Source organism: Colias philodice, chromosome 28 (genome assembly GCF_061535455.1).
Source record: "Colias philodice isolate Cphi_HAF_F1 chromosome 28, ilColPhil1 Martin Lab GWU primary, whole genome shotgun sequence".
Lineage (NCBI taxonomy): Eukaryota > Metazoa > Arthropoda > Insecta > Lepidoptera > Pieridae > Colias > Colias philodice.
The window spans coordinates 31,767-54,476 of NC_143113.1; the positions used below are offsets into that span (position 1 = coordinate 31,767).

Genomic DNA, 22,710 nt, shown 5'->3' on the forward strand with positions numbered 1-22,710 from the left:
GCTTACTTTGCCACTTTTTCATGTGTCAAAAAGTTTGATTCGCTTTAAAAAAATATAATTGTATGAAAACGTAATGAGTAACCTGCACCTAGACGTAGTAAATTTCATGAAAATTTACATTATTACTAAATATCTATTTCATTTTTGTAAATTATAATATTTTAAGCATAAAAACAATTATGGCAAAGTTAGCTGTCACTTCTGGTAAATTTGCCATATGAAAGAAAAAATGAAATTTTTGGAGTTTATGAGGTTAAAAAGTAATATATTTGCACTCTTCCTATATCCCGTAAAATAAAGTAAAAACTTTATATTATTTAGCACTGGTAATTTAACTCTCTAAGAAGGTGGCAAATTCACCAACCTTTCCAAAATATTTCCTATATAAGAAGAAGTTAGGGTTAGGGTTGTCAAATAAAAATGTTTTCGTAGTAGGAACAATTTAGTAAAAGTAAAAAAAAACATAATCAATTACTTCTAGTTAGTTTCTTAACTTTGAATTGTTTTACATAATAAAACAAAAAAAAAATAGTATTCATTAAACTAACTAACTTTTTTTTTAATATCACACATTACACGACATTCCTAAAAGATTTAAAAAATGACAAATTCTTATTTATATGATCTTGATTGAATATAAAAATTGTTGTTATTTTAAACTTGATAAAATATTCATCAGAAATTTTGTGGCAGCCCTAACCTCCAACAAAACATGGCAAAGTCACCATCACTGACGTTGTGATTGGGGTTGTTGAATTTACCAATACCAATTGCGAAGTAAAGGTAGCTTGTAGCACAGTAAATCAGCTTTTATTTAGCTAAAGAACATTATGTTAACATAATATCAAAAAAATACTTACGTAGGCAAAGCTTTTCCCGTTTGTTTTTGTAAAAGTTCCGGAGCACTAAGTTTCATACCGCCAACATTCGAAAAAAGTAACCGCCGAAAATGACATCTCAAAAACAAGCTAGGCTGCCACATCTCATTCGGTGTTGCCATTTAACTCATAAATTTTACTATACAGGCATGCATAAATGACAAAAAACTGATATTAAGATGTGACTACACTTTTTCCCTCAGAAGTTGGCTATGGCAAAGTCTGCAACCGTTGGCAAAGCTAGCAGGTTTTACCGGTACAAAATATGACCCACAATTTTGTGTCAGTATCTCCTAGCCTATAAATTGTTTTTCAAGACGTAATAAAAGCCTGTCCGACGTCCGTCGCCCTGTAATTTAAACTTAATTATTTTAAATCATTGACTGATATTATTTGAGAACTCAGTGCATGTATACAATAATTTATTAGAATTATTACTTGATCTGTGACAAGAATTGAAATAAAAAATAGGTTTATCATTTATACATTCAATTACTAGATCTGTGCATTAAATGAACGCGGTTTTATCAGAGTTTACCTTATTTATACATGATGTGGTCATATTATAAAAAAATTTATGACTTATTCAATCTAAATAATTATTAGGGAAAAATAAGATTCTATAGAATATTTATTAATCGGAATGATAAATATGATTAGATGCAGATAATTATTTAAAAAATATTAAATTTAATTTAATTTTTATTTAAGTTTAAATGAATACGGAGAGTTGACAACTGGCAACCCTTGATACTTGTCAAAAAATTAAAAAAGTTCTTTTCGCTCTTGACGTTTGAGTGCCTCGCGTGCTTGTTTCGGTAAACTTTCTTGATAAATTCTTATAAATCCATATTGTTAATGTGATTGTGGTTAAAATTATCGGAAATTTGATATTTCAGATACACAAAATGCAGAACGACGCTGGAGAATTCGTTGACTTGTACTGCCCCAGGAAATGGTGAGTGCATGTTACAGTTTTTAGGTTATATTAGAAGTCATCAATATTTTTGAAGTATTTTATTTAAAATAATAGATTTATTTTATTTTTTCAAAGAAAATTCGATAATAGACAGAATTAATCACCAATAACAGAGCAATATGAAGTGTATTTTTACTAACATGTTTTACAAACAATGCTTTTGTTCAGAATGTGGCCAAATCATTTCTTTTTCCATTGTTACAACAGTGATAGTCACTAATTTGGATATATACAAAACTTAACATAATAAAGTCTCCATTCTATCCAAAATAGTAAGAAGAATAGTGTTTACAAACAAATTGGAATTTAATCAAGCTGGTGTACGCAGTACAAGGTTATGGCAATTGTACCTTTAATAATAATCCTCATGTACTCTGGATGCCTGAAGAAAGGAAAGCTAAGCGTATCTTCTACTGTTAGCTACAGGAAAGCAAACGTAAACACGGAGGGCAACTGCTACGGTACAAGGATGTGTTAAAGTGGCACATGAAAAAATGTGGCATCGATTCCTCCAGATGGGAGTCTCTGGCTGATGATCGCTCAAAATGCAGACACCTGTTAAAGCAGAACATCAATGCTTTCGAGGAAGATCGTTGCAGGGACCTGGATGCCAAATGCGATGAGCTGAAAGCCTGACCACCTGTGGCAATTTATTATAATTATCAAGGAGGTGTTTTGACCTGCCCAAACTGTGACCGCACATTCCTCGCCAACATTGGCTATATTAGCCATCTCCGAGCGCACGACAGGGCATTGTTGACCCACCGTAACGACGACACATAGCAGTCGCTGTAGCCGAAATCGGCAAGGAGTGATTAATTATTTAAATAAACATACATAACTAGCTGCTCCCCGCGGTTTCACCCCCGTGGCTCCGCTCCTGTTGGTCGTAGCGTGATGATATATAGCCTTATGATGATATATAGCGTGATGATATATATAACCTTCCTCGATAAATGAGCTTTCTAACACCGAAAGAATTTTTTAAATCGGACCAGTAGTTCCCGAGATTAGCGCGTTCAAACAAACAAACAAACAAACTCTTCAGCTTTATAATATTAGTATAGATATAATATTGATAACTTCCTCATTAAAAACTATATTTTGGGGTGTTTTTTTGGTAGAATCCTAGGTTTTAAGTATTTAATAATAAGAATGTTGTTGCTTAATAACCACAAAACAGTTCTTTCGGTATGATTATTATTTATTGATAATTAAATGATATACAAGAACGACCACACTTTCTTGCCGGTTCTTCCCTGCAGAAATGTCTTTTCAAATCAGTGGTTTATATTAAATTATGTATTATGTATTTCCACAATTCAAAAGCACTTCAGCAAGAAGTCTAATTGAATGAATAATTAAAATGTTGTGGTCTTAGTTGCTAAATTTGAACTTAAGGAAAAAATCTAGATTGTTGTTCAAACAGCTTACTATAGTAAAAATGATTAATGAAAAAAAAAATGTTTAGAGAGAAATAATTTTTTCTATAAAGAACAACAGGACCAGAGATCTTGCCTTTTATACTCTGTCCATTATATTATTTGCTTTTTGACAGCTTCATGCCTATGAAGGATTGTATTGTCTATGTTAAAATGTCATACAAATAATTATTGTACTTCATGGACAGGCCTCGCCCACTTAGTGATGTCTACACAGAATTATTCAATGATGGGTCGATAGATTATAATAATCAATAGAAATACTCTGTTAAATATATCCGATACAGAAAAACTCTTCTCTACTTCTATTATGTTACATAATTTAAACGTAAAGACAACCAAATTGTAAGATAGAAACCAATAAATAATAAAATATTAGTTTAGTTTAGTTTTAACATAAAATATGTGGTCTTATTATTACATATCTTATTAGTATGTTTACGTTGTAATTATTATTTACGTACCTAATTTGATTTATGATAATATTTTGAATTTTTAATTGAAATATTATGACAATCGACCCATCGAGCTGTCAAAAAGCAATTCTTATAGTGGACAGACTATAGGTCACGCAAATATGCATACTGACATTTTTACAATACTCTCGAAATTAGGCTTGATTTGATGTGTTGAGTATAAAATATTTCGTTATCGGCAGCTCGGCCAGCAACCGTCTGATCCACGCTAAGGACCACGCGTCGGTACAGCTCGTGATCGCGGACGTGGACCCGGCCACGGGCCGCGCGGCCGACTCCGCCAAGATGTACGTCATCTGCGGGGCCATCCGCAGGATGGGGGAGTCCGACGACTGTATAGTGCGGCTCACTAAGAAGGACGGCATTTTGGTCAAGTGAGTATGATTATGCAAATTATAGTGGATAGTATGTTTATTGTATACTTGTATTTTTAAATTGGTGTGATACATTGAATCCTACTAATATTATAAATGTGAAAGTTTGTATGTTTGGGATAGAAATAGCGGGATTATTATTTATTAGAAATAGTATCCCATAGATACTGTTGTAATAAAAAACACTCACTGACTGTATTATACATAAGTTATGTATAATACAGTCAGTGAGTGTTACATAACCAATGGAAAAATGAATATTTTATATTGGTCCAGTAACAAGCAAATACAATCTCCAATTTATATTATTAATTTATTAGTATTGGTATAGATTTAAATGTGACTAATATTATGAATGAGAATGTTTATGAGGATAGATGTATGTTGTTTTTTCACTGCAAAAACTAGTGAACAATGTTTTCATTGTTCTGCCTACAACTGAAATAATTATTATGAAATGTATATGGGTACTGATCATATATTTTACATAGGAAGATTTTATGTCTGATGTCTCTAAAATAACTTAACCAACTAAAATTATTTTAAAGATTAGAAACCTATATCTGTACCGAGTATCAGTCTTTATTTAGTTTTTATTATGCATGTACATGTATAGTGCATGCACAACCTAAATGAGAACAAGGTTTCGTTGTAAACGGAATAAGAAATAGGTTTTGCTGCTTACTAATTTTACTTTTATTATATTGGTTGTAACCATTTTTATACGTTAATAGTTAATACTGTATTTAATTTGCAAAGAGTAAATACTAATACAATATTATAATAAGAGGATAAAAGCTATTACATCCTTAGTGCATATTATATACGCTTAAGGCTTATCCATAATTTAAATAAAATTGATTTGACAAAATTTTATTTAACTTTTGAAAGAAAAAAAAGGTGTGTATGTTACTAAATGTCTTTTTCTTTGTTTCAGGAACTACTGATGTACTGTCATAAGGGTATTATTTAAGGAAAAATAAAAAAAAGTTAAAAAATTACATTCTTTTATTTCTTTGTATATTTCTGAAATAGTCCACACATTCAACATAATAATATAACATCAAGTAATTTTACACTGATATGTTAATATTTCAAAAACATTATTATATTTCTTGCAAATTTTGAATCCTATGATGTACTTTTTTGAAGATTCATAGTTTTGATATAACAATGCATATTTTGTTGTTAAAACATTTTTGATTTAATTTGATTGAACAGATTTGATAGGATTATTAACACTTAGAGCGGCCGTACACGGACAGCTCGAGCAGTTAACGGCTGAGTAACGTACACGGACTGCTCGAGCTGTCGCTACAAATCGCTTAGTTTGCGGATGGAAGCGGTCGCGACTGCTCGAGCAGTCTGTCTACGGCAGTGAATGAATGTAGGTATAGTTGAAGCCGTCGGTCTCAATTGCTTGAATCGGTCCGTGTACGGCCGCCCTTAGATCTGAGGTGATAAGCTCTCATTCATCTTGAGTAATAAAGGCAAAATAGTAAATAACATATAACAAGGGGTAGATTAACATGATTTATTTTGAGTAACCAAGAGCTAAGTAACATTGAATTTTTCGCAAGTGATGGCTAAGCTATCACATAATTTATCCTGAAAGTATGGTAATCTATTCACAAGAAACAAAAAAAAATGATTTATTTTATATAGCAACACTGATCGTGTATAATCTGTGGCATATCATCTCCCGCCACAGCCGGGCCGGCCATCCGGCGGCGGGCGGCAAATGGTTCGCTTCTTACACGCTTGCGTTAGAGTTAGAATGCTCAGGAGACACCAGGCGATCCACCAGCACAGGTTGCCTGCCACCAACTGTAGAATAGACAACTCGAATCAATAATTCCTACAAAATTATTTAACAAAAATTGAACCGCCTTCAAATGGTTGGAACAGGATAAATACGAAAGCCAAAAAAATCACCAAAATCGGTTCACACATCGTACAATTTTGGAGATAACAAAAAAGGAAAAAAATACAGTCGACTTGCAACCTCCTTTTTTTTTGAAGTCGATTGATAATTAATATAAAATCATTCTGTCCATAGTAGGGCATGAATATCGGAATCTCGGAATCTCGCAATATCGGAATCTCGGAATGAAAACTACGATATTACAATTCCGATATTGAGTGATCCAATATCGTTATATCGGAATTAAGATTTTTTTTTTCAGTGCTGAATCATTAAGTTGAGGTTAAAATTTGCGGCAATTTAAATAATTAGCCAGATTTAAAAAAAGAAATAGGTATAGTGGTGATTGAAATGACGCATCTCAGTATGCCTATCTCACTCTTTCGCAGCGTATAACGCACTTGCGAGAGAATCCCACAGAGAAACAGAGCGTCTTACCTGCTGTGTGCATCAGTCACTTTCATGAACTGTGATAGTGAGGAGGTGTTTGCGTTTTCTGGCGATGCGATGAATAGTGTGCAACATTGTTAAAAATGGACTCATAAAAAAAAAAGAACTCGTTCTCAGAATTTCTCAAAAAACGCTCATCAAATGTATGGGATCATTTTCATCGATCGGATCACGGATGACGGCAGGACCGAGATACGTTCAAAAATAGTATTGCCAGATATGTTCAAAAATTGTATTGCTTAAAACATGTTTATTTTGAGTTAGTTAAATTAAGTTGTAATTAAGCAGTAAAATAACTATTTTCATACCGAATAAAATATTATGATTATAATACCTACGTTTTTAATTAATAAAATCCACCTTTTTAACATATATGTCCAATTCCGATATCAATATCGGAATTCCGATATTGAGCTCAAATATCGGAAATCAATATCGGAATTCAAAACTATTCCGATATTACATGCCCTAGTCCATAGGTATTCACTGTGTATCCTGCGCATACGTCTTATCCTACTAATATAATAAATACAAAAGTGTGTCTGTTTTTCTTTCTACGTCGCTGCGACTACATTATGAATTTAATTAAATTTTTATAAATTCCGATAGAGGGCGCTATAAGTACTAATTTAGGTACAGTTTACACCACGCGGGCCAAGCCGCGGGTTACAGCTAGTGTGCTAATAAATTAATGTATTCGCGTGTTCGTTGAATTGAAGTAAAAGTATACAAAATAATATCATCTCCAGAAAAAGAGCAAAGTGTAACATAGGTACACGTAGTAAGACTTCATCCAAATCCTAATACAAAACTTAGTAAAAAATTATGACATAGTGTACTACATACTATAACTTCAAAATCATCGATGTTCTTCAACTTACCATATTTGTTCGATATCGTCAACGTAGAAGCGTATAGAGTATAAAGTTCAGAGCTTGTTCACCAGTACTTGGGCTTGCAGCCGCCGGGGCAGCGCGGCGGGCGACACGACGGCTTGCGCTTGCAAGCGAGCGTGCCTACCACCTAAACAATTCAGTCTTATTCAGTATAAAATAATTAGGTCATCATCACAATTAGGTGATTTTTTATGCTGTAGTGGTGTTAAAGGTAGACATGTCAGTTCCGATATATTTATGTAGCAGTTTGCGTAGGTGAAACCACCAATATTCGTATCAAATAGATTTTCCTGGAATATCTAAACATAGGTAGTTAAATGACAAAGATATAAAATATTTTGCTGTTTTAACAACAATTGTGAATTCTATAGATTTCTTTTGCATACGGTACAGTTAAGTAAGTACGTAGGTAACGTCCACTGAAACTAATGAAGTAAGAATAAGGCAAAGAACAAACCTGAAAAAGAAAATACAATAAGCAAAATATTCCAAAGTGTTCTTTCTTCATATTTATTCAGGAGTTGATTGTTTGTCTGTAGTCCTCAGCCTGCATATTGTTATTTCATATTTATTTTTAGGTATTTACAGTAAATTTTACAACATGATGGAGTTTTCTTTTGTTCTTCTGTCACGTCAGAAGCTCGACATATTATTATTGTTCTTAATTGTCGCCAGCATTTCAACTTTGTGTCAGATCATAGAATGGAACTCCTTCGAACATTTAACCTTCTTGGTTTTCTTGTGTATGGGGGCGGGCAGAGGCGTTTCTCATAAGTATTTGAAAGGGTAGGGGACTACGTTACATCATGTACAGAATAAGTACATGCATAAGGCATGATTTATTATTAGTAAGTAATTTTATATGCTAGATCATCACTCTTTCCCATTAGTTTCTACAGGGAATCAAACCCTGCATCTATCTGTAACAAAACTTCAAGATGCGACAGTAGGTACTAGTTGACTACGACTTTGAGAAGTTTGGTTTTCATAAATTATCAACTGTATCGTGATTCTGTGCTTTACATCACCAAAAATTCAAATTCCAAAACTAATGCTTAGATTATGGCCGTACATAGATGGTATCGTACATTTGAAACTTAAATTAGAATTACATGGTTGAGCAAAATAAAACACCGTATCACAAATAAACAATTTAATATCACAACTACGAGTCCCTACTGATGTAAGCGGGCAGACGCTGGCAGAGCGCGCGCCAGTAGCCGCGGCAGAGCGCGCACAGCGAGCGGGCGCGCGGCGCGGGCGGGGCCGGGCCGCTCGGGCGACCGAACGGGACGCGCGCTGACAGCGGGTTGAGACGCTTCGCTTGAGCGTATAGCTGCAAAAATATCGTGTGTACGGTATTATCACTGCAGTATTTAGAGGTAGTGTTGAGCCTATATATATATAGCTGTAATGTTTTGAGGTATTGTGTCCTGTGTACATATGTATAATAGAAAAAAACCGATCACTAGGCTGGATTCGAACTCGCGTCTTTAGCCTAAAAAATTCTCTTTTATAACAGTATTTGAAGGCATTAGCACTCAACATTTCATTTATACATTGCGTGTATAAATGAAATGTTGAGTGCTTCTTTAATTTATTTTTCATTTAAAAAAAATTGTTAAAACTAACATGCACAGGGTCGTCGAGGTCAAACCCGCAATGGTTTAGGTCTGTGGCCGAGCACACTGACGTACAGTCGCTTTTCACTACGCTAGAAATAATCACATTATCATTAAAGTTGTACCTGCAAAATTACTGGCTACAAACTTCAACAAAAATTGTCTATCTAAGTAACTACCAATGTACTTTTTGTATTAAATTATAGCCAAGTAGAGCTGAAAATCAATTTCGTATATTGTAGTAGGTAGATTTTGTTGCCACGATTTATGACGTTATACAAACCTGTGTATAACGACATTATTCCGATTGTGAGGCGCGATGTCAAGTGCGGCGCCGCGCGCGGTCTGCAGCCGCCGCCGCTCCGACACCGCACTCGTGTACACCGTCTGACAGACAAATCAAATTTGCCAGTACATTATTTTAAAATCTGAACGGGAACCATAGTCTTATAGTAGTATTTTTTCCAGTATGGGAAAGTGAGGGCGTTAAGAAAATGGAAATACACTGCTCTTGGGTGGTTTGCGCATAACAGAACATCTACTAGCATAGTTATAGACTTTACTAACAAAATATAGAATATGTATAATCTGAATTATAGAAAATAACAGATTTAAAAACGAATAAACATGATGGCTCATCTTTGGCATATTATTATTGAGGAATGACATGGAGTAGTACGTAGTACAAGGCTTAATTATTATAGTAATTATACATTGTTTTCCCACAAACAACTTACTTGTATCGTTGGGGATAAACTCCTTGCGACTTTTGTGTCGGGGTCAGTTGCGACGAATTTGTCGCACACCGACACGGACGCGGATGAGGGCGGGCGGCGAGCGAGGGGGGTTGTAGGGGACAACTAATACAACAGTTATCGAAATACCAGTAAAATCAAAGTAAATGTTTCATTGTACGAAGGTTATCTTTTAAAGATCATAGCCAAAATAGGTATGTTATGCATCATATATAAATCATGTATGTATGACCTATGTGAAATCAAATCATACAAAACGTTATTAAAATTTTAAATATAATTAATTAATTAATAATATTTGTCGTACTTACCTGCCGGCGCGCTGCGAATGCGCGACCCAGTTCATCCAGCTTTGTCATAATGATCTTGTATGTTCTGCACGAGTCTGACTGAAAGATTGAGCTTTTAGACAAGTAAAATAATTACCGATTTAATTAATTAATGGATATTATTTACCAATTATTATAATGAAAAACATACTTTAGCTCTTAGTAAATTATTTTAAAAGGCCTACTGCTTTATGGAAGTTAGGAACCCATTTTTGTCTTATTATCTTTGTTTTTAAAAATTAAGGAACGTGGCGCTACATTTAATTTGAAAAACAATATCCTACACTAAACTTCTCCTTCCTCCGATGAGAGCTCTGACTGGTGCTGGACACTTCGCTCGACTCGCTTCGCACCCGGGATCGCCCGCTGCGAACTAACACCATAAAAGTTGAATAAACACATCATAATATGTTACGGATTAGAATTTTAAAGAAAAGCACAATTGACTTTTATTTTATAAAACTTTAATAAAAACCTTATGAAAAAGAATTAAAAGCCGGAACAATAATTGTTCCGGTGTAAAAGCCTGAACAATAATAATTGTTCCGGCTTTTAATTCATTTTGTTACACATTTGGCACACACCATACCTACACTAATTATTATTACTATAATTTAGTGAATGGTGTATTTCTTCACGTTTGTAGACTGTAAACACTCATTGAGAGAAAACATTGCTCACAAACAGTTACAGTAAAAGCTCTACATCGCGAAATTTGTTTTATGGCTGCAATGAAAACGCTCGAAAGTTGTCATACAGTGGCATAATTATTTTTATGTATGGTCCACTAAACAGAACTTATTATAAACTAATTACAACAACCAAAGTTACAACTATTACAAATCATGTTAAAGTTTAAATTCTTCTAGAAGTTTGTGTGTTAACTTGTACAGTTTATTAAAGACGGTGTAATGATTTTGACTTAAAATACCTAATAAAAGAGTCGGATTATTTTTATATTTTCGCAACCTGTGTTCGCAACTATTACCCGGACGCTTTGCTCGCTCGCACTCAGTAGGCCTTTCACGTCCCCGCTCAGTCTGTTCCGTTCGCTCAGAGCGCTCCCGCTCCGACTGAGCGAGTCGCTCCGGCTGAGCGAGCCGCTCACACAGCTGCGCCACGCGCGAGATCTGTTCCTGTTGCTCACGGAGCGCGCGCTCGCAGACCGCTTTGAACTCGCGTATGGATGATGATGAGAGGCGGCTTGATTCACGAGGCCGTAACTCGGGACGTCTATAGTAAAGGGTTAAAAAGGCGAATAGTAGTAGTTCTTAAAATATAAGAAGAAAATAAGCCTTTATCATGTTTTATATGATTATGAAACAATATAAACCACAAAACATATAGCAATGCAGTCTTAGTGGGCTTTCAATCGAATCTAAAATGTGCATTTCTGAAAGCTATCAACTAAAGTACATCTAACAGCACAAACGTGTGTTTATAAAAAGATATCTCATTACTGGGACACTGGATAATACTTTCTTATACTCCATGTAATATAATTCCATTGTACAATATTACTATCCCGCTTATTACACCTATGGTATACAAACATACACACCTACTAAGCCGTTGCTTGCGGCGCACATAGCTGCCGTCGGACACGCCGCTGTCGTGCGAGAAGCGCTTGTGCGCGCGCGGGCGGAGCGGCGCGTCCGAGCCGCTGCTGCTGCCCGCCGCACCCCCCGCACCCACAGCACCCCGCCCAGCGTCCACCACCAGCCGCTCGCCTCTGTTGTCACTTACATGTTTAATGAGATATGCCATATTGCTTGTACGGGCTAGCTGTACATCCTGACTCAGCGCTTTTCACGATCCTATTTCATTACGGTAAAAACAACATATTTACCGAGTCAGTCTGCGTTCGCTCTAAAGCGCTCGGGGTGTATGCGAGCTATAATATCATTATCAACTATGAAATACATATTATAATCAAATCATCATATCATAATATTATCATTAGTTTGTAGTATTCAACAAATAAAGTGATCAAAAGCAATAACTAGTTTTCTATCAATATTAAACTATCAATCTTTCAACTTCCAGGATGTACGGCTAGCCCGTACATTGCTTAACTCAATTATTAGCTACTAAATTTTATTCGTAGCTTCGTAAGGTTAGAAAATTCACATGAGAATGAGGTGTTTCACCAAAATATAATGTACTTAATACAAAATTAGATAGAATATAGATACAAAAATTATACATTTAATTGCGAGTGTGTTTATTTTTCTTGCACGTCAGAACGAACTAACGAAGCGATGATTTTTAGATAAAAAGTAAGTTATGTAGGCTATTTCATCATGAAGATATTTTTGATGCTTACTTTAGCCATTCCAAAAATAGATAGCGCTCTACTATTCATTTACTATCAGCCTATGACCGCCTAGTAAGTGTATAGGAATTTGTGTCACTGGCACAAGTTCTATTCTAATCTCTACCTTTTAGTTATTTTTACTATAACCTGCGTCCGACGGAAGGCCGTACAGCAGCGCGCATGTAGCGGTCCAGGTCTATGATGTCGTTGGCCGCGCCTTCCGCGCTCGCATCGCCCGACACTGATGACGTCACTGACATCTGCGTGCAGACACTGCTGAGACTGATAAAGCGTTTATACTGATGTACCTACGGGTCATCAACACAAAAAGTACCATACAACATTATATCAGATTATTTAATGCACTCCTACAATATAGTAATACTATAGTATAATCAAATAAAATCGTCACAGAAAGGAAGTGCGATTACTTCTACTAAATGAGCCGGTGCATTTACATCAAACGAGCGAATGCTCATTCACACAGCCCATTCTCATATAAATTATTTTTATGTAAACAGACGTAGATCATTAGAAAAGATTCCATGTAATGTTCTAATACTGAACAACACTCAATACGAGTTTTCGTTGACACTAAAAGATCACGAAGCTCTTGCTCTATTCTCTAGCTCTAGCTTTAGGTTCGTTTGATGTAAATACACCGAGAGAAGAGCATATAATCATGTTAGGTACAGGTTTTTTCAAATACATAACATGTAGATAATAAATTCGACTAAATTGCAGTATACTAAACAAAACAGTATATTGAAAATGAACATAATCTCTTACTATAAAATACAATATTATTTCGCACACATTACACAGCTCTAACTATATAATTTTCTCAGTATTGAAACTCCAACGAATATTGGTAATTTATCTACAAGCTAACTCATGAAAATTCGTCTACTAATAGAACAATGAATTATTTCAGTTTTGAAATATTTTAACTGATACTCCTAAAGATTTTGAATATTTCCGCTACGGTTAGTTACTGCACTTCGATCTGTGTAAATACCTATAAGGCCTTTCGCGATAAATGGACAATATCTACCTAAATACATTATATTTTTCGCTTGAACCACTAGTTGCTTCAATAAGCTTTTCTGCTTTATTTAGAAGGTTACCTGATATTGGTGGTGGAGAACCACGGAAGGAAAGCGTTACTCTCCTGACTGCATCATTCCCGCTATGTGACTGTCACATGTGTTTTATGTCAATCAAAGTAATGAACTTAAAAAAGATTTAAATATTTATGGTATAGAGTTAAGAGAGATCATATGTCTAGAAACTTAGGTCTAGAAACAATATATAATACTACTAGCGGTCCGCCCCGGCTTCGCCCGTGGTACCTACATGTTTAAACTACCCTATCTCTCAAGTTGGATCGAACTGCACATGGTGTGCGAATTTTATTATAATCGGTTAAGTGGTTTAGGAGTCCATTGAGGAAAAACATTGTGACACGAGATTTATTGTATACTAGTGGTCCGCCCCGGCTTCGCCCGTGGTACATATTTCGCAATAAAAAGTAGCCTATGTCCTTTCTCGGGTATCAAAATATCATGCAAATTTCATGCAAATTGGTTCATTAGTTTAGGCGTGATTGAGTAACAGACAGACAGACAGAGTTACTTTCGCATTTATAATATTAGTATGGATTAAGATTTATATCTGTGATTAGAACTAGCTGTGCCCCGGGGTTTTACCCGCATTGCTCTGCTCTTATTATGATGATAATAATATAGAGCTTTCCTCGATAAATGGGCTATCTAACCCTGAAAGAACTTTTTCAAATTAGTCGCAGTAGTTCCTGAGATTGGTGCATACAAACAAACAAACTTTTAATGTTTATAACTACCTAATTTATGTAAAGATTTTGTGCAAATTTGAAAGTGTATTTAGACAATTTGCGCGATCGTATTTATCAATCTGCTATTATATCTTTCAAAGCGAAAAATTATTGCAGCAGTAGACCTAAATATTGTTTTCCAGTGTATGGTATAGCTACATTCTTCTCCATTTTACAAGCCTTAAACATTAATAATTTAAGACCGGTGTGTCGTATGTAGATAGTAGATACACTACTGACTACATGTGATTATGCCTACATATTTTACTGATTTTCTCACAGGATTTTCTTTTATAATAAGTAGTTGATCTGCATTTTGTGTCATGCCTATCAAGACATAATATACTATCAATCCTAATGGGATTCGAACCCTGCAGGGTCGTTTGGTTCTACGATCACAACGTTGTATCAATCGTGCATCAATCACATGTTCGAATTATGCAGGTTACCGCGGGATTGATTATAGAATGCGTTAAACTATAAAGGTATACTACCTTATTCGTAGAATTTGCTTACAATCTTTGACAGTTTACAATCTCGTGAGTCAAGATTGTAATTTAACAGTTTTCACAATCTAACGGTGACATATTAATAAGGGTAAGGCATAAGGATAAAAAATAAAAGTCGTTTGGCAAGTTATTTGTATTATTCTCGATAATATTAACATTACATACAATTAATTTGTTCATAGCTATACATAATATTTATACAATGTGTACTTTCCGAGTATTTAGCCTCAATCAATATTTTCCATAACCTTGTCTCTTTCTCTCATACAGATATATGCTTTGCTAGAGCGGATAGATTTATTAGCATCAAGTTTTTTCCTATAAGATTGAAAGAGATAAAATTATGTTTCAAAATCGTTTCATTTACCTAGCTTGTCAATTATTTGTTTTGGGCTTAATTTTCTAAGCCATGTGCAAGAAAGAGATGCACGCATAGAATAAAAAAAGTACGAGCAAGATAGCATATCTAAAAGATCGCATGCAGTGTAGTAAAACTTTGTTGACGTCACATGTCAGCTGTAAGGACATTTTTTTTTAGAAAATAAACAATAGTGATACATTTTATTATGATGAGGGTATATTCAAAAATTTTTGTAAAGAAATGCGAAAAGTACTATACAGTGCTTTGGAGTAATTATAGGTTTTTGTCATTCTATTATTTCCTTTATAAGAAAAACCTGTAAAAACTTTAAAGAGCACAATTAGAATTTTTAAAAGGTAGTTTTTACTCCAAAGCACTTTAATTAATAACAGAAAATATGAAAAATCTAATAAAGTAACAATCTAATACAATTAATTTTTACCGTAATCACCCCTATTTGGCTTACAACCATATTGCACTAAAAATCAAAACTGTACATCAGGATGGACTCACACTTATATAGAAAAAACATTATTTTTAAAACTAACATTAACTAGGCGGTGAGCTAATTTTTTATTTAATTTTCGCAATTTATTAGGAACTAGTGAAAAGCTGCTTTTATTTTATTATTATTTTTATTTTAATATTGTTATTATTTATAAAAATACATATTTGTATTTACACGAAGCCTCATTTACAATTATACATAAATGTGATGTATCGAATAGTCGTCTCACTCTAACTTACTTGAATGTAATGTGTGCGAGGGAGATAGCACGACAATGGCCTAACAAAGGCATATTACATTATTTTTTGTGATTTTTCACTTTTAATTAAAGAAAATCCTTGACTGAAATGTTTTTTTTCTTTCTTTCTATATTTAAGAGGTACAATGGCCGATAAAATTTTGAGCGGGATCTATCCTAGATATAATCTAACGCCTAGAAAAATCTAAAGGTCTGCTTCAGATACCTAAATACTCTGAATAGCCACAAAAAAGACAGAATTTAGATAAAATTTAGTAATTATTACTAAACTACAAAATGACATCTAATTTAGTTATTATTACTTTACCCCGAGTCTAATTTCCGCCAGTCTGAAGGTAAGCCCAATGATATTATAAGTTAAAAGTGTAGATAAATTATAAGCGAAAAGTTGCTAATTAGCCACATTTGACTTCAGTTGTCTCTTTCACTCACGATAGTTGAATCATGCCATCACACTGTGACGTCTAATCGTGCGTGCGTTAGTGTGCCGTGTTTGAAGATCGAATGTTGTATTGGTAACCTTTTCACTACATAGTATAAAACTACGTGTGTGTCTATATGTATAGATCTTTAAAACTACGCAACCGATTTCGATACGTTTTTTTTATTCGATAGATTGGTTCTCGAAGAAGGTTTTAGTATATAATTTGTTAGGTTTTATACAACGTGGGAGACACCGCGGGCGCAAAGCTTGTTACTTATAATATCATGGGTACGATTATATTAAATAGAACATGAGTATTTAACTCATGACTAGCTTATATGTAAATTCTTTTTAGGGCCGATTTTTCAGTGCTTGGATAAAACATATCCGTCCAATAAAGTATTACACGATAATATTAAAATGTCACGTAAACTGTCAAATACGGGCAATTAGAATACGTTTTTAAAATGGTAGTTTTATACATTATTCTACGAATAAGTTTTAACCAAGGATTGAAAAATCAGCCCTTAGTCTTTAATTATTTATTTTTACTTGCAATATTCGTTCGAGCACTACTTATACATATTTCTAGAAAATTTTATATTATATATTGAAGCTCTATGTCTCTAAATGGGGCAGAAAATTCGGGCCATATTTTAATAATAACAGTTTAAATTCCTTCCTGCTATATGCCATCATTTTAAAGAATGTTAAAGAAAAACGAACAATAAAAATAATTCATTAATCATAATAAAGTGCTGTTAAAATAATGAAGTAGTAAAAAAAAGTAATATAACATATTTATGTAAGATAAATTTTTAAACAATTTTATGGGTTTAGTTCCTCATTATTTCATTAACGTAATATCTCATGAACAAATTTGTTTTAAACATAGATATTTCATATCATCTATTTAAACAACAAAATTGTACATCAAATTAATGATTGTACCAAAAAAAAAAACATCAAATATTACATGTTTTCTAATAATTCTCTCACCTAATATTGTAATGATCGTCAAAATCACATGAAGAGTCAAAATTGATTAGTGCAAAGCCAGTAAAAATAACCTAATTTACACGTGTGTACATATTTGAACATTAACTGTCAGTTTCACGACTTGCTGATAAACTTACTGATAGCGAGATAGATATAACCATATAATATAAACTTTATGATAGCGAGATAGAACTTACTGATATAGATAGATAGATTCAACACTTTTCGAATTTTCACATAGGTATATTATAATTTTCGAGTTTTATATTCTTAGAGCAATTAGACAAAGTATATCTTATATTGTCATTTTAATCTGACAGATAAGCTAATCAGAAAATATCTACAAGTCGTGAAACTGGCTAATAATTAGCCACCTAAAGCGATCGCTATCACATAGTCACTATTCACACAAATTTCGACTTTATACACTCGTCCATAAGGTCACAAATAGCACTATCACATTCCTTTAGACGCTGTCACTTTAGTCCATTTTAGCCAACTAAAGACAATTATTAGCCGGTTTTAGCCATCTTAAGTGGGAATTGGCTAACATTTAGCCAACTTAAGTGAGTATTTTCTAACTCTCTTGTCACAATTGACGAACTTTTAGCCAGTTACAGCTAAGGTTAGCCGGCTAAAGTCAGCTTTAGCAATATTTTAGCCAACTTTAGTCAGTAGTGGCCGTATGTCACTGGCTGTTCGCTAACTCGTCCATACGACATCTGAAACAACAATATTTATACAATTTATAAAAAAATGTTATCTATATTTATAAAAATGAAACCCGTTTCGCGTTGTCACGGCATCGAGTGTGAACGGCTGAACCGATTTCGATAATTCTTTTTTTTATTATAATCCTTGAAGTACGTGGATGGTTCTTATGTAGAGAAAACGTAAATATGTAACACGGGCTAAGCCGGAATTCATATTCGGGCGGACCGCTAGTCAGTAATAATTAAGAAATGCTTTCATTAATAAGTTCAATTAAATAAAAAATAAGACTGAAAACAATATGCATCAATATTATTTATATAAAAAATTAAAGCTTTTTACCTGACGGCCATTTCAGCGACTTCCAAACTGGGATAGTCCAATTCTTTCACCAGACACAGCACAGCGGAGAGCAGGTTCGAATTCTGAAACACAAACACATACATTTAGAATTTAAACGATTTAATTCACTTATAATTCAGAATTACTGTAATTTTAAAATGTGAAAATATACTGGCTTAAAATCAACTGCAAGGTTTTTTTATTAACTAAGAAGTATTGCACGCACTACGTGCAAAGTAGTAACTTTATCTTATTATATTTTATTTTCTATTTCTTATATTATTAAAAAAAAGTTTTAATTCAAGTATGTGAGAATCAATTACGCGCGTTGAGAGTAAAATTTCAATATCGCGTCATGGCAATACCGTCACGTCATGGAGTAAGGTGACGATTTTGGTATCTTTGAATGACTTTTGATACATGTGCTCGGCATACACGGTCTTTTTATCTACCAGCAGAATCCATACCTATTTATGCATTAAAAATAATAATAATAAGATGCTCACCCTAGCAACCGGTCTCCTAGTAAACCCCCTCCTCTCCCCCATGACGGCAGACGGATATTCGCGTTCGCTTCGTTCGCTTCGGTCACTCCGCCTCGCTTCGCTTCGCTCGCTTCGTTCCGCGCGCTCATTGCCGGAGCGCTCCCACTCGCGGACGGAGTGCGTGTCGCTTCTGGAGGTAACGCTGTTATTGCTATGCAGTTATATTAATATATTAAAAAATACTAGTAAAAATATTTGTAAAATTATGGCTCGCATATATCAAAGTATTAAATAATTCGATAAAAAAAATATTTCAAACATTATTATCGAAGTATAATCTGTATTTTATGAGAGGGAGTCTTATGTACATGCATTATGAGAATAATATTCCATCCAGGCAATATTCCTACACATATTTATTTGTGTCAAGTGTTTGTGTACGTAGTGTAGCATAAATGTGTTAGTTGTAGTTTTATCGTGTGTCTGTATATTATGTTTATGTCAGTTTGTATGTATGTATATCTCACCGTTCGGGCCGCTCGTTGGGTTCGTGCGACGCGAACTGCCGCCACTCGCCGTTGCTGTTCGAGTACGCGTAGTCCTACAATATTATAATATTAATTAATATAGATATATAGCTATACTAGCTTTCCGCCCGCGGCTTCGCCCTCGTTTTTAAAGACAAACCCGCATAGCTACCGTTCCCGTAGTCTTTCCGGGATAAAACCTATCCTATATGTTTATCCAAGTTACCCTCTATATGTATGCTGAATTTCATTGTAATCGGTTCAGTAATATTTGCGTGAAAGAGTAACAAACACACACACATCTTCACAAACTTTCACATTTATAATATTATTAGTAGGATGTATATGTGGATATTTTTATATTTGTTGATTTTGGTCATACAACAATAAAGCATAGGTTATTAAAATTCTGACAGATCGGGTACATAGTCAATTTTAAAAAGTTTAGAATACGTAGCAATAAGCCCCGCTTTTCTATCGAGAAAAGTAGTAAATCCAATTGTGAACAAGTCACAAATATAAAACATAACGAAGCAATGATTAGAAAAATATTAAAAACAGCAAAACACATGATATTGTTATGTGCAATTTCAATAGTACATAATGTTCAAAACGTAACAAATATTATTTTAAAAACAAACAGCATGTACATAATATATAATTTTTATAAATATGCGCACCTTAACACTATGCGCGGACACAGAATGTCGTAGAGACGCCGCGTCGGGCGAGCGGGGACCTCGGGGCTGCAAACATATTTATATATTTTAATACATACTAAATATTTTATTACTCAGGGTAGTATTGGCTACCTAGTAATTAAAATGCATGTGAGGTTTTATTCCTGTTTCTGGATACATTTTATATCTGGCTGGAAGGACCATTACATTTATTTTTTTCTTAAAAGTAATATTTTGTTCGCTACGTATTGAGATAAGAATACAAAACAGAACACTATAGATCCGGGTCGAAGGACCAATGCATGTAGCACATCGTGTTACATGCATTGGTGTGTCGTACTTAAGACGATATAATATGTATGTTGAAACGCGAATACAAATTCAAACATTTTTTGTGTTTTTTACTCACGAGTATTTGAAATTTTTTTAGGGTTGAAAAAAATCTAAAATAATCAAAATTCAAACCTGAGTTAAACACGAACTTTTTAATTTTAACTTTCATCTATTTAAATACAATTTATACACAATATTTCAAATATTTATTAATTGAATTTTAATTATTATATAATCACCTCATAGTGCGAGGAAGTCATGGCGGGGTGTTCGTACCGCTCGTCGTCCGGCGACGCGGCCCGTCCTAGTGGCGACAGCGGGCACTATATACATACATATAGTTATTTATAGATATTATACAGGAGTCACTTAAAAAGTAAAGTAGCTTCTTCATTAAAAACTTCAAAAAATATGCAGACTCAATTTGTGTAATAATGCCACAAAATGTTGTAAAATCTTAAAGAATACTAAATACTTATAACAATTTGTAAAAAGAAATGTGTATTAAAAATAAATATATAAGAAGCGACTGTCTTTTATCAATCACACTAGTAAATAATTCATGGATTTCGGAAACATGCAGTTTAATTACACCACACTTATTTTACGAATTATTGTGTTATCTGCTTTTGTTACAAGTAGGCTATCAATTATTTAAAGTCAAAATACGACAAAAAGAAGCTATACCACACACAAATTCTAAATTTCCAATACGTAAGGTACGATTTTGTCAAACAAAATCATACCCCTCTAAGCACATGCCATTTCGCTCACACAACCCCACCCCCCGCTCTACCCGTCCCGCTCACCTGCACTACGGTCGGCGACCGCGGCTCGGGCACTTCTTCCACAGACCCGTCGCTGTTGTGAACCTTGTTACACACACACACGTGTTAGTCACATTGCGGTTGCTATGGTTACGGCATAAATATTGAACATTCCAGAAAGATCGCTAAGACAATATTATATATTTTTGAGTATTTTAAGGTATCTTCCTCATAGCAAGTTTAATAGATCGTTTTTTTAGTAATAAAACAAACAGACAAGCCACGAAACACAAAACAAAAAATCAATCGTAAGTTTTAATAGCAAAATGGTTATGCACAAGTTATTATCATTAATATAAAAATAAAAACGATAACGAAACATTTATTCGTATATTATTTTGATATAGTATCTTATACTATATCATATATTATTGTTTGTATAGATGAATGCTGTTTGTGTTAAGTGAAGCTCAAAGTGTTTGCATAGTGTATGGAAATGTATTCGTGCTGTGTAAATGTATTGGAGTGCGTGTATTTTTTTACGCAAAGTATAATAATTGTTTTCGTGTGTGTGTATGAGTATATGTATTCTGTTCAAGTCTACGTGTGTGTGTGTGTGTATGTATGTTTGTATACCTGTTCGAGCCGCTGGTTCCTGTAGAACTGGTCGGGCTCGCGCTCCGGGCTCGACTCGCACGAGCGCTGGCTCCGGCACTGGCTGTATGTGTCGTGCTGCAAGATAGTGTTTATTTGTTACTATCATATATTAATGTTATTCCTTCTATGCGTGTGTTTATCACGGAACTACTTCTACATGACTGGATCGAAATGAAAGAAATTTTTGTGTTTTACATTCAATCGCGAATGAAGTCGAAGGTACATAAAATAAACTAGTACTTATTTTTAATGATTATATTAAATCGAATCCGAGCTAATATAATAAATCATAATGTTGACCAAGTTATTGAAAAAAGGTTAATTCCAACTTATTTATGGTGATGAGAAATTCACAATAAAGTATATAACAATACAAAAACATTTTTAAAGACTAAAAAAAAATCGTTTTAAGTAACGTTTTCTAAATGCTATGCCAATTACGGACCTGCTGGGGATACCCTTCATCATCAGAGTCCGGTATGTGCACGCCGCGACGCATCGCCTCTTGTACCTAAAAAAATACAAAACTTATAAGCACTTTTGAGTTTTGTAATAATATTATTTTCAATAATATTAACCGCTTCCTTGGTACAGTTGTTGACGCATGAGCATACGCTTACGCGTCATCGACGGGTCCTGGGTTCGATTCCCGGTGGAGACGAAGAAAAAATAAAATGTCTCGGTCTGGCAGGACACAGAAGGCTGATCACCTACTTGTCTCTAAAGAAAATCGATCAATCAAAAACCCGCATAGTTCCCGTTCCCGTGGGAATTCCGAGATAAAACCTATCCTATGTGTTAATCCAAGTTACCCTCTATATGTGTGCTAAATTAAAGAAAAGTAAAGTACGTGA

General features: G+C 34.2%; 3 protein-coding genes across 9 annotated transcripts in view; 1 reads left to right on the forward strand and 2 right to left on the reverse strand.

Annotated features, from left to right (window-relative positions):
* The first annotated feature begins 1,615 nt into the window (after nt 1–1,615).
* On the forward strand, nt 1,616–5,190 carry RpS21 (ribosomal protein S21). Of its 2 annotated transcripts, XM_089712063.1 has the most exons (4): nt 1,616–1,696; nt 1,778–1,836; nt 3,958–4,149; nt 5,087–5,190. In XM_089712063.1, the coding sequence occupies exons 2-4, from the start codon at nt 1,787–1,789 to the stop codon at nt 5,094–5,096; spliced, it is 252 nt and encodes an 83-aa protein (XP_089568189.1). In that variant the 5' UTR covers nt 1,616–1,696; nt 1,778–1,786; the 3' UTR covers nt 5,097–5,190. The 2 variants fall into 2 exon arrangements, with proteins under 2 accessions (XP_089568189.1, XP_089568190.1); XM_089712064.1 differs by lacking the exon at nt 5,087–5,190 and having other exon boundaries at nt 3,958–4,153.
* Nucleotides 5,191–8,584: 3,394 nt separating this feature from the next.
* Nucleotides 8,585–12,702, reverse strand: LOC149476114 (uncharacterized). The gene is made up of 9 exons (XM_089712011.1): nt 12,590–12,702; nt 11,675–11,857; nt 11,114–11,358; nt 10,410–10,498; nt 10,108–10,185; nt 9,779–9,901; nt 9,325–9,428; nt 9,052–9,133; nt 8,585–8,755 (listed from the first exon to the last, which is right to left on the reverse strand). Exons 1-9 carry the CDS (start codon nt 12,700–12,702, stop codon nt 8,585–8,587), a joined length of 1,188 nt encoding a protein of 395 aa, XP_089568137.1.
* A 2,219-nt stretch (nt 12,703–14,921) lies between these two features.
* Nucleotides 14,922–22,710, reverse strand: part of LOC149476115 (uncharacterized) — a 44,039-nt gene continuing 36,250 nt past the window's right edge. For 3 of the 6 annotated variants that reach the window (XM_089712423.1, XM_089712428.1, XM_089712426.1), the window contains exons 5-13: nt 22,302–22,367; nt 21,836–21,931; nt 21,242–21,304; nt 20,672–20,755; nt 20,100–20,165; nt 19,420–19,493; nt 18,914–19,103; nt 18,408–18,490; nt 14,922–18,076 (exon numbers count right to left, since the gene is read on the reverse strand). In XM_089712423.1, the coding sequence (XP_089568549.1) occupies nt 18,043–18,076; nt 18,408–18,490; nt 18,914–19,103; nt 19,420–19,493; nt 20,100–20,165; nt 20,672–20,755; nt 21,242–21,304; nt 21,836–21,931; nt 22,302–22,367 (756 nt within the window). In that variant the 3' untranslated portion in view covers nt 14,922–18,042. The remainder of the gene's footprint in view (nt 18,077–18,407; nt 18,491–18,913; nt 19,104–19,419; nt 19,494–20,099; nt 20,166–20,671; nt 20,756–21,241; nt 21,305–21,835; nt 21,932–22,301; nt 22,368–22,710) is intronic. The other 3 variants (XM_089712425.1, XM_089712424.1, XM_089712427.1) reach the window with 3 other exon arrangements.

Excerpts from the sequence above, each read along its gene's own strand:
- RpS21 (XM_089712063.1), top strand. The coding sequence starts at position 1,787 with ATGCAGAACGACGCTGGAGAATTCGTTGACTTGTACTGCCCCAGGAAA. Across the intron at positions 1,837-3,957 it reads TTGTACTGCCCCAGGAAATG|CTCGGCCAGCAACCGTCTGA; the intron begins GTGAGTGCATGT and ends CGTTATCGGCAG.
- LOC149476114 (XM_089712011.1), bottom strand. The coding sequence starts at position 12,702 with ATGTCAGTGACGTCATCAGTGTCGGGCGATGCGAGCGCGGAAGGCGCG. Across the intron at positions 10,499-11,113 it reads CGAGCGAGCAAAGCGTCCGG|TTCGCAGCGGGCGATCCCGG; the intron begins GTAATAGTTGCG and ends TTATGGTGTTAG. Across the intron at positions 9,902-10,107 it reads CATTCGCAGCGCGCCGGCAG|TTGTCCCCTACAACCCCCCT; the intron begins GTAAGTACGACA and ends CTGTTGTATTAG.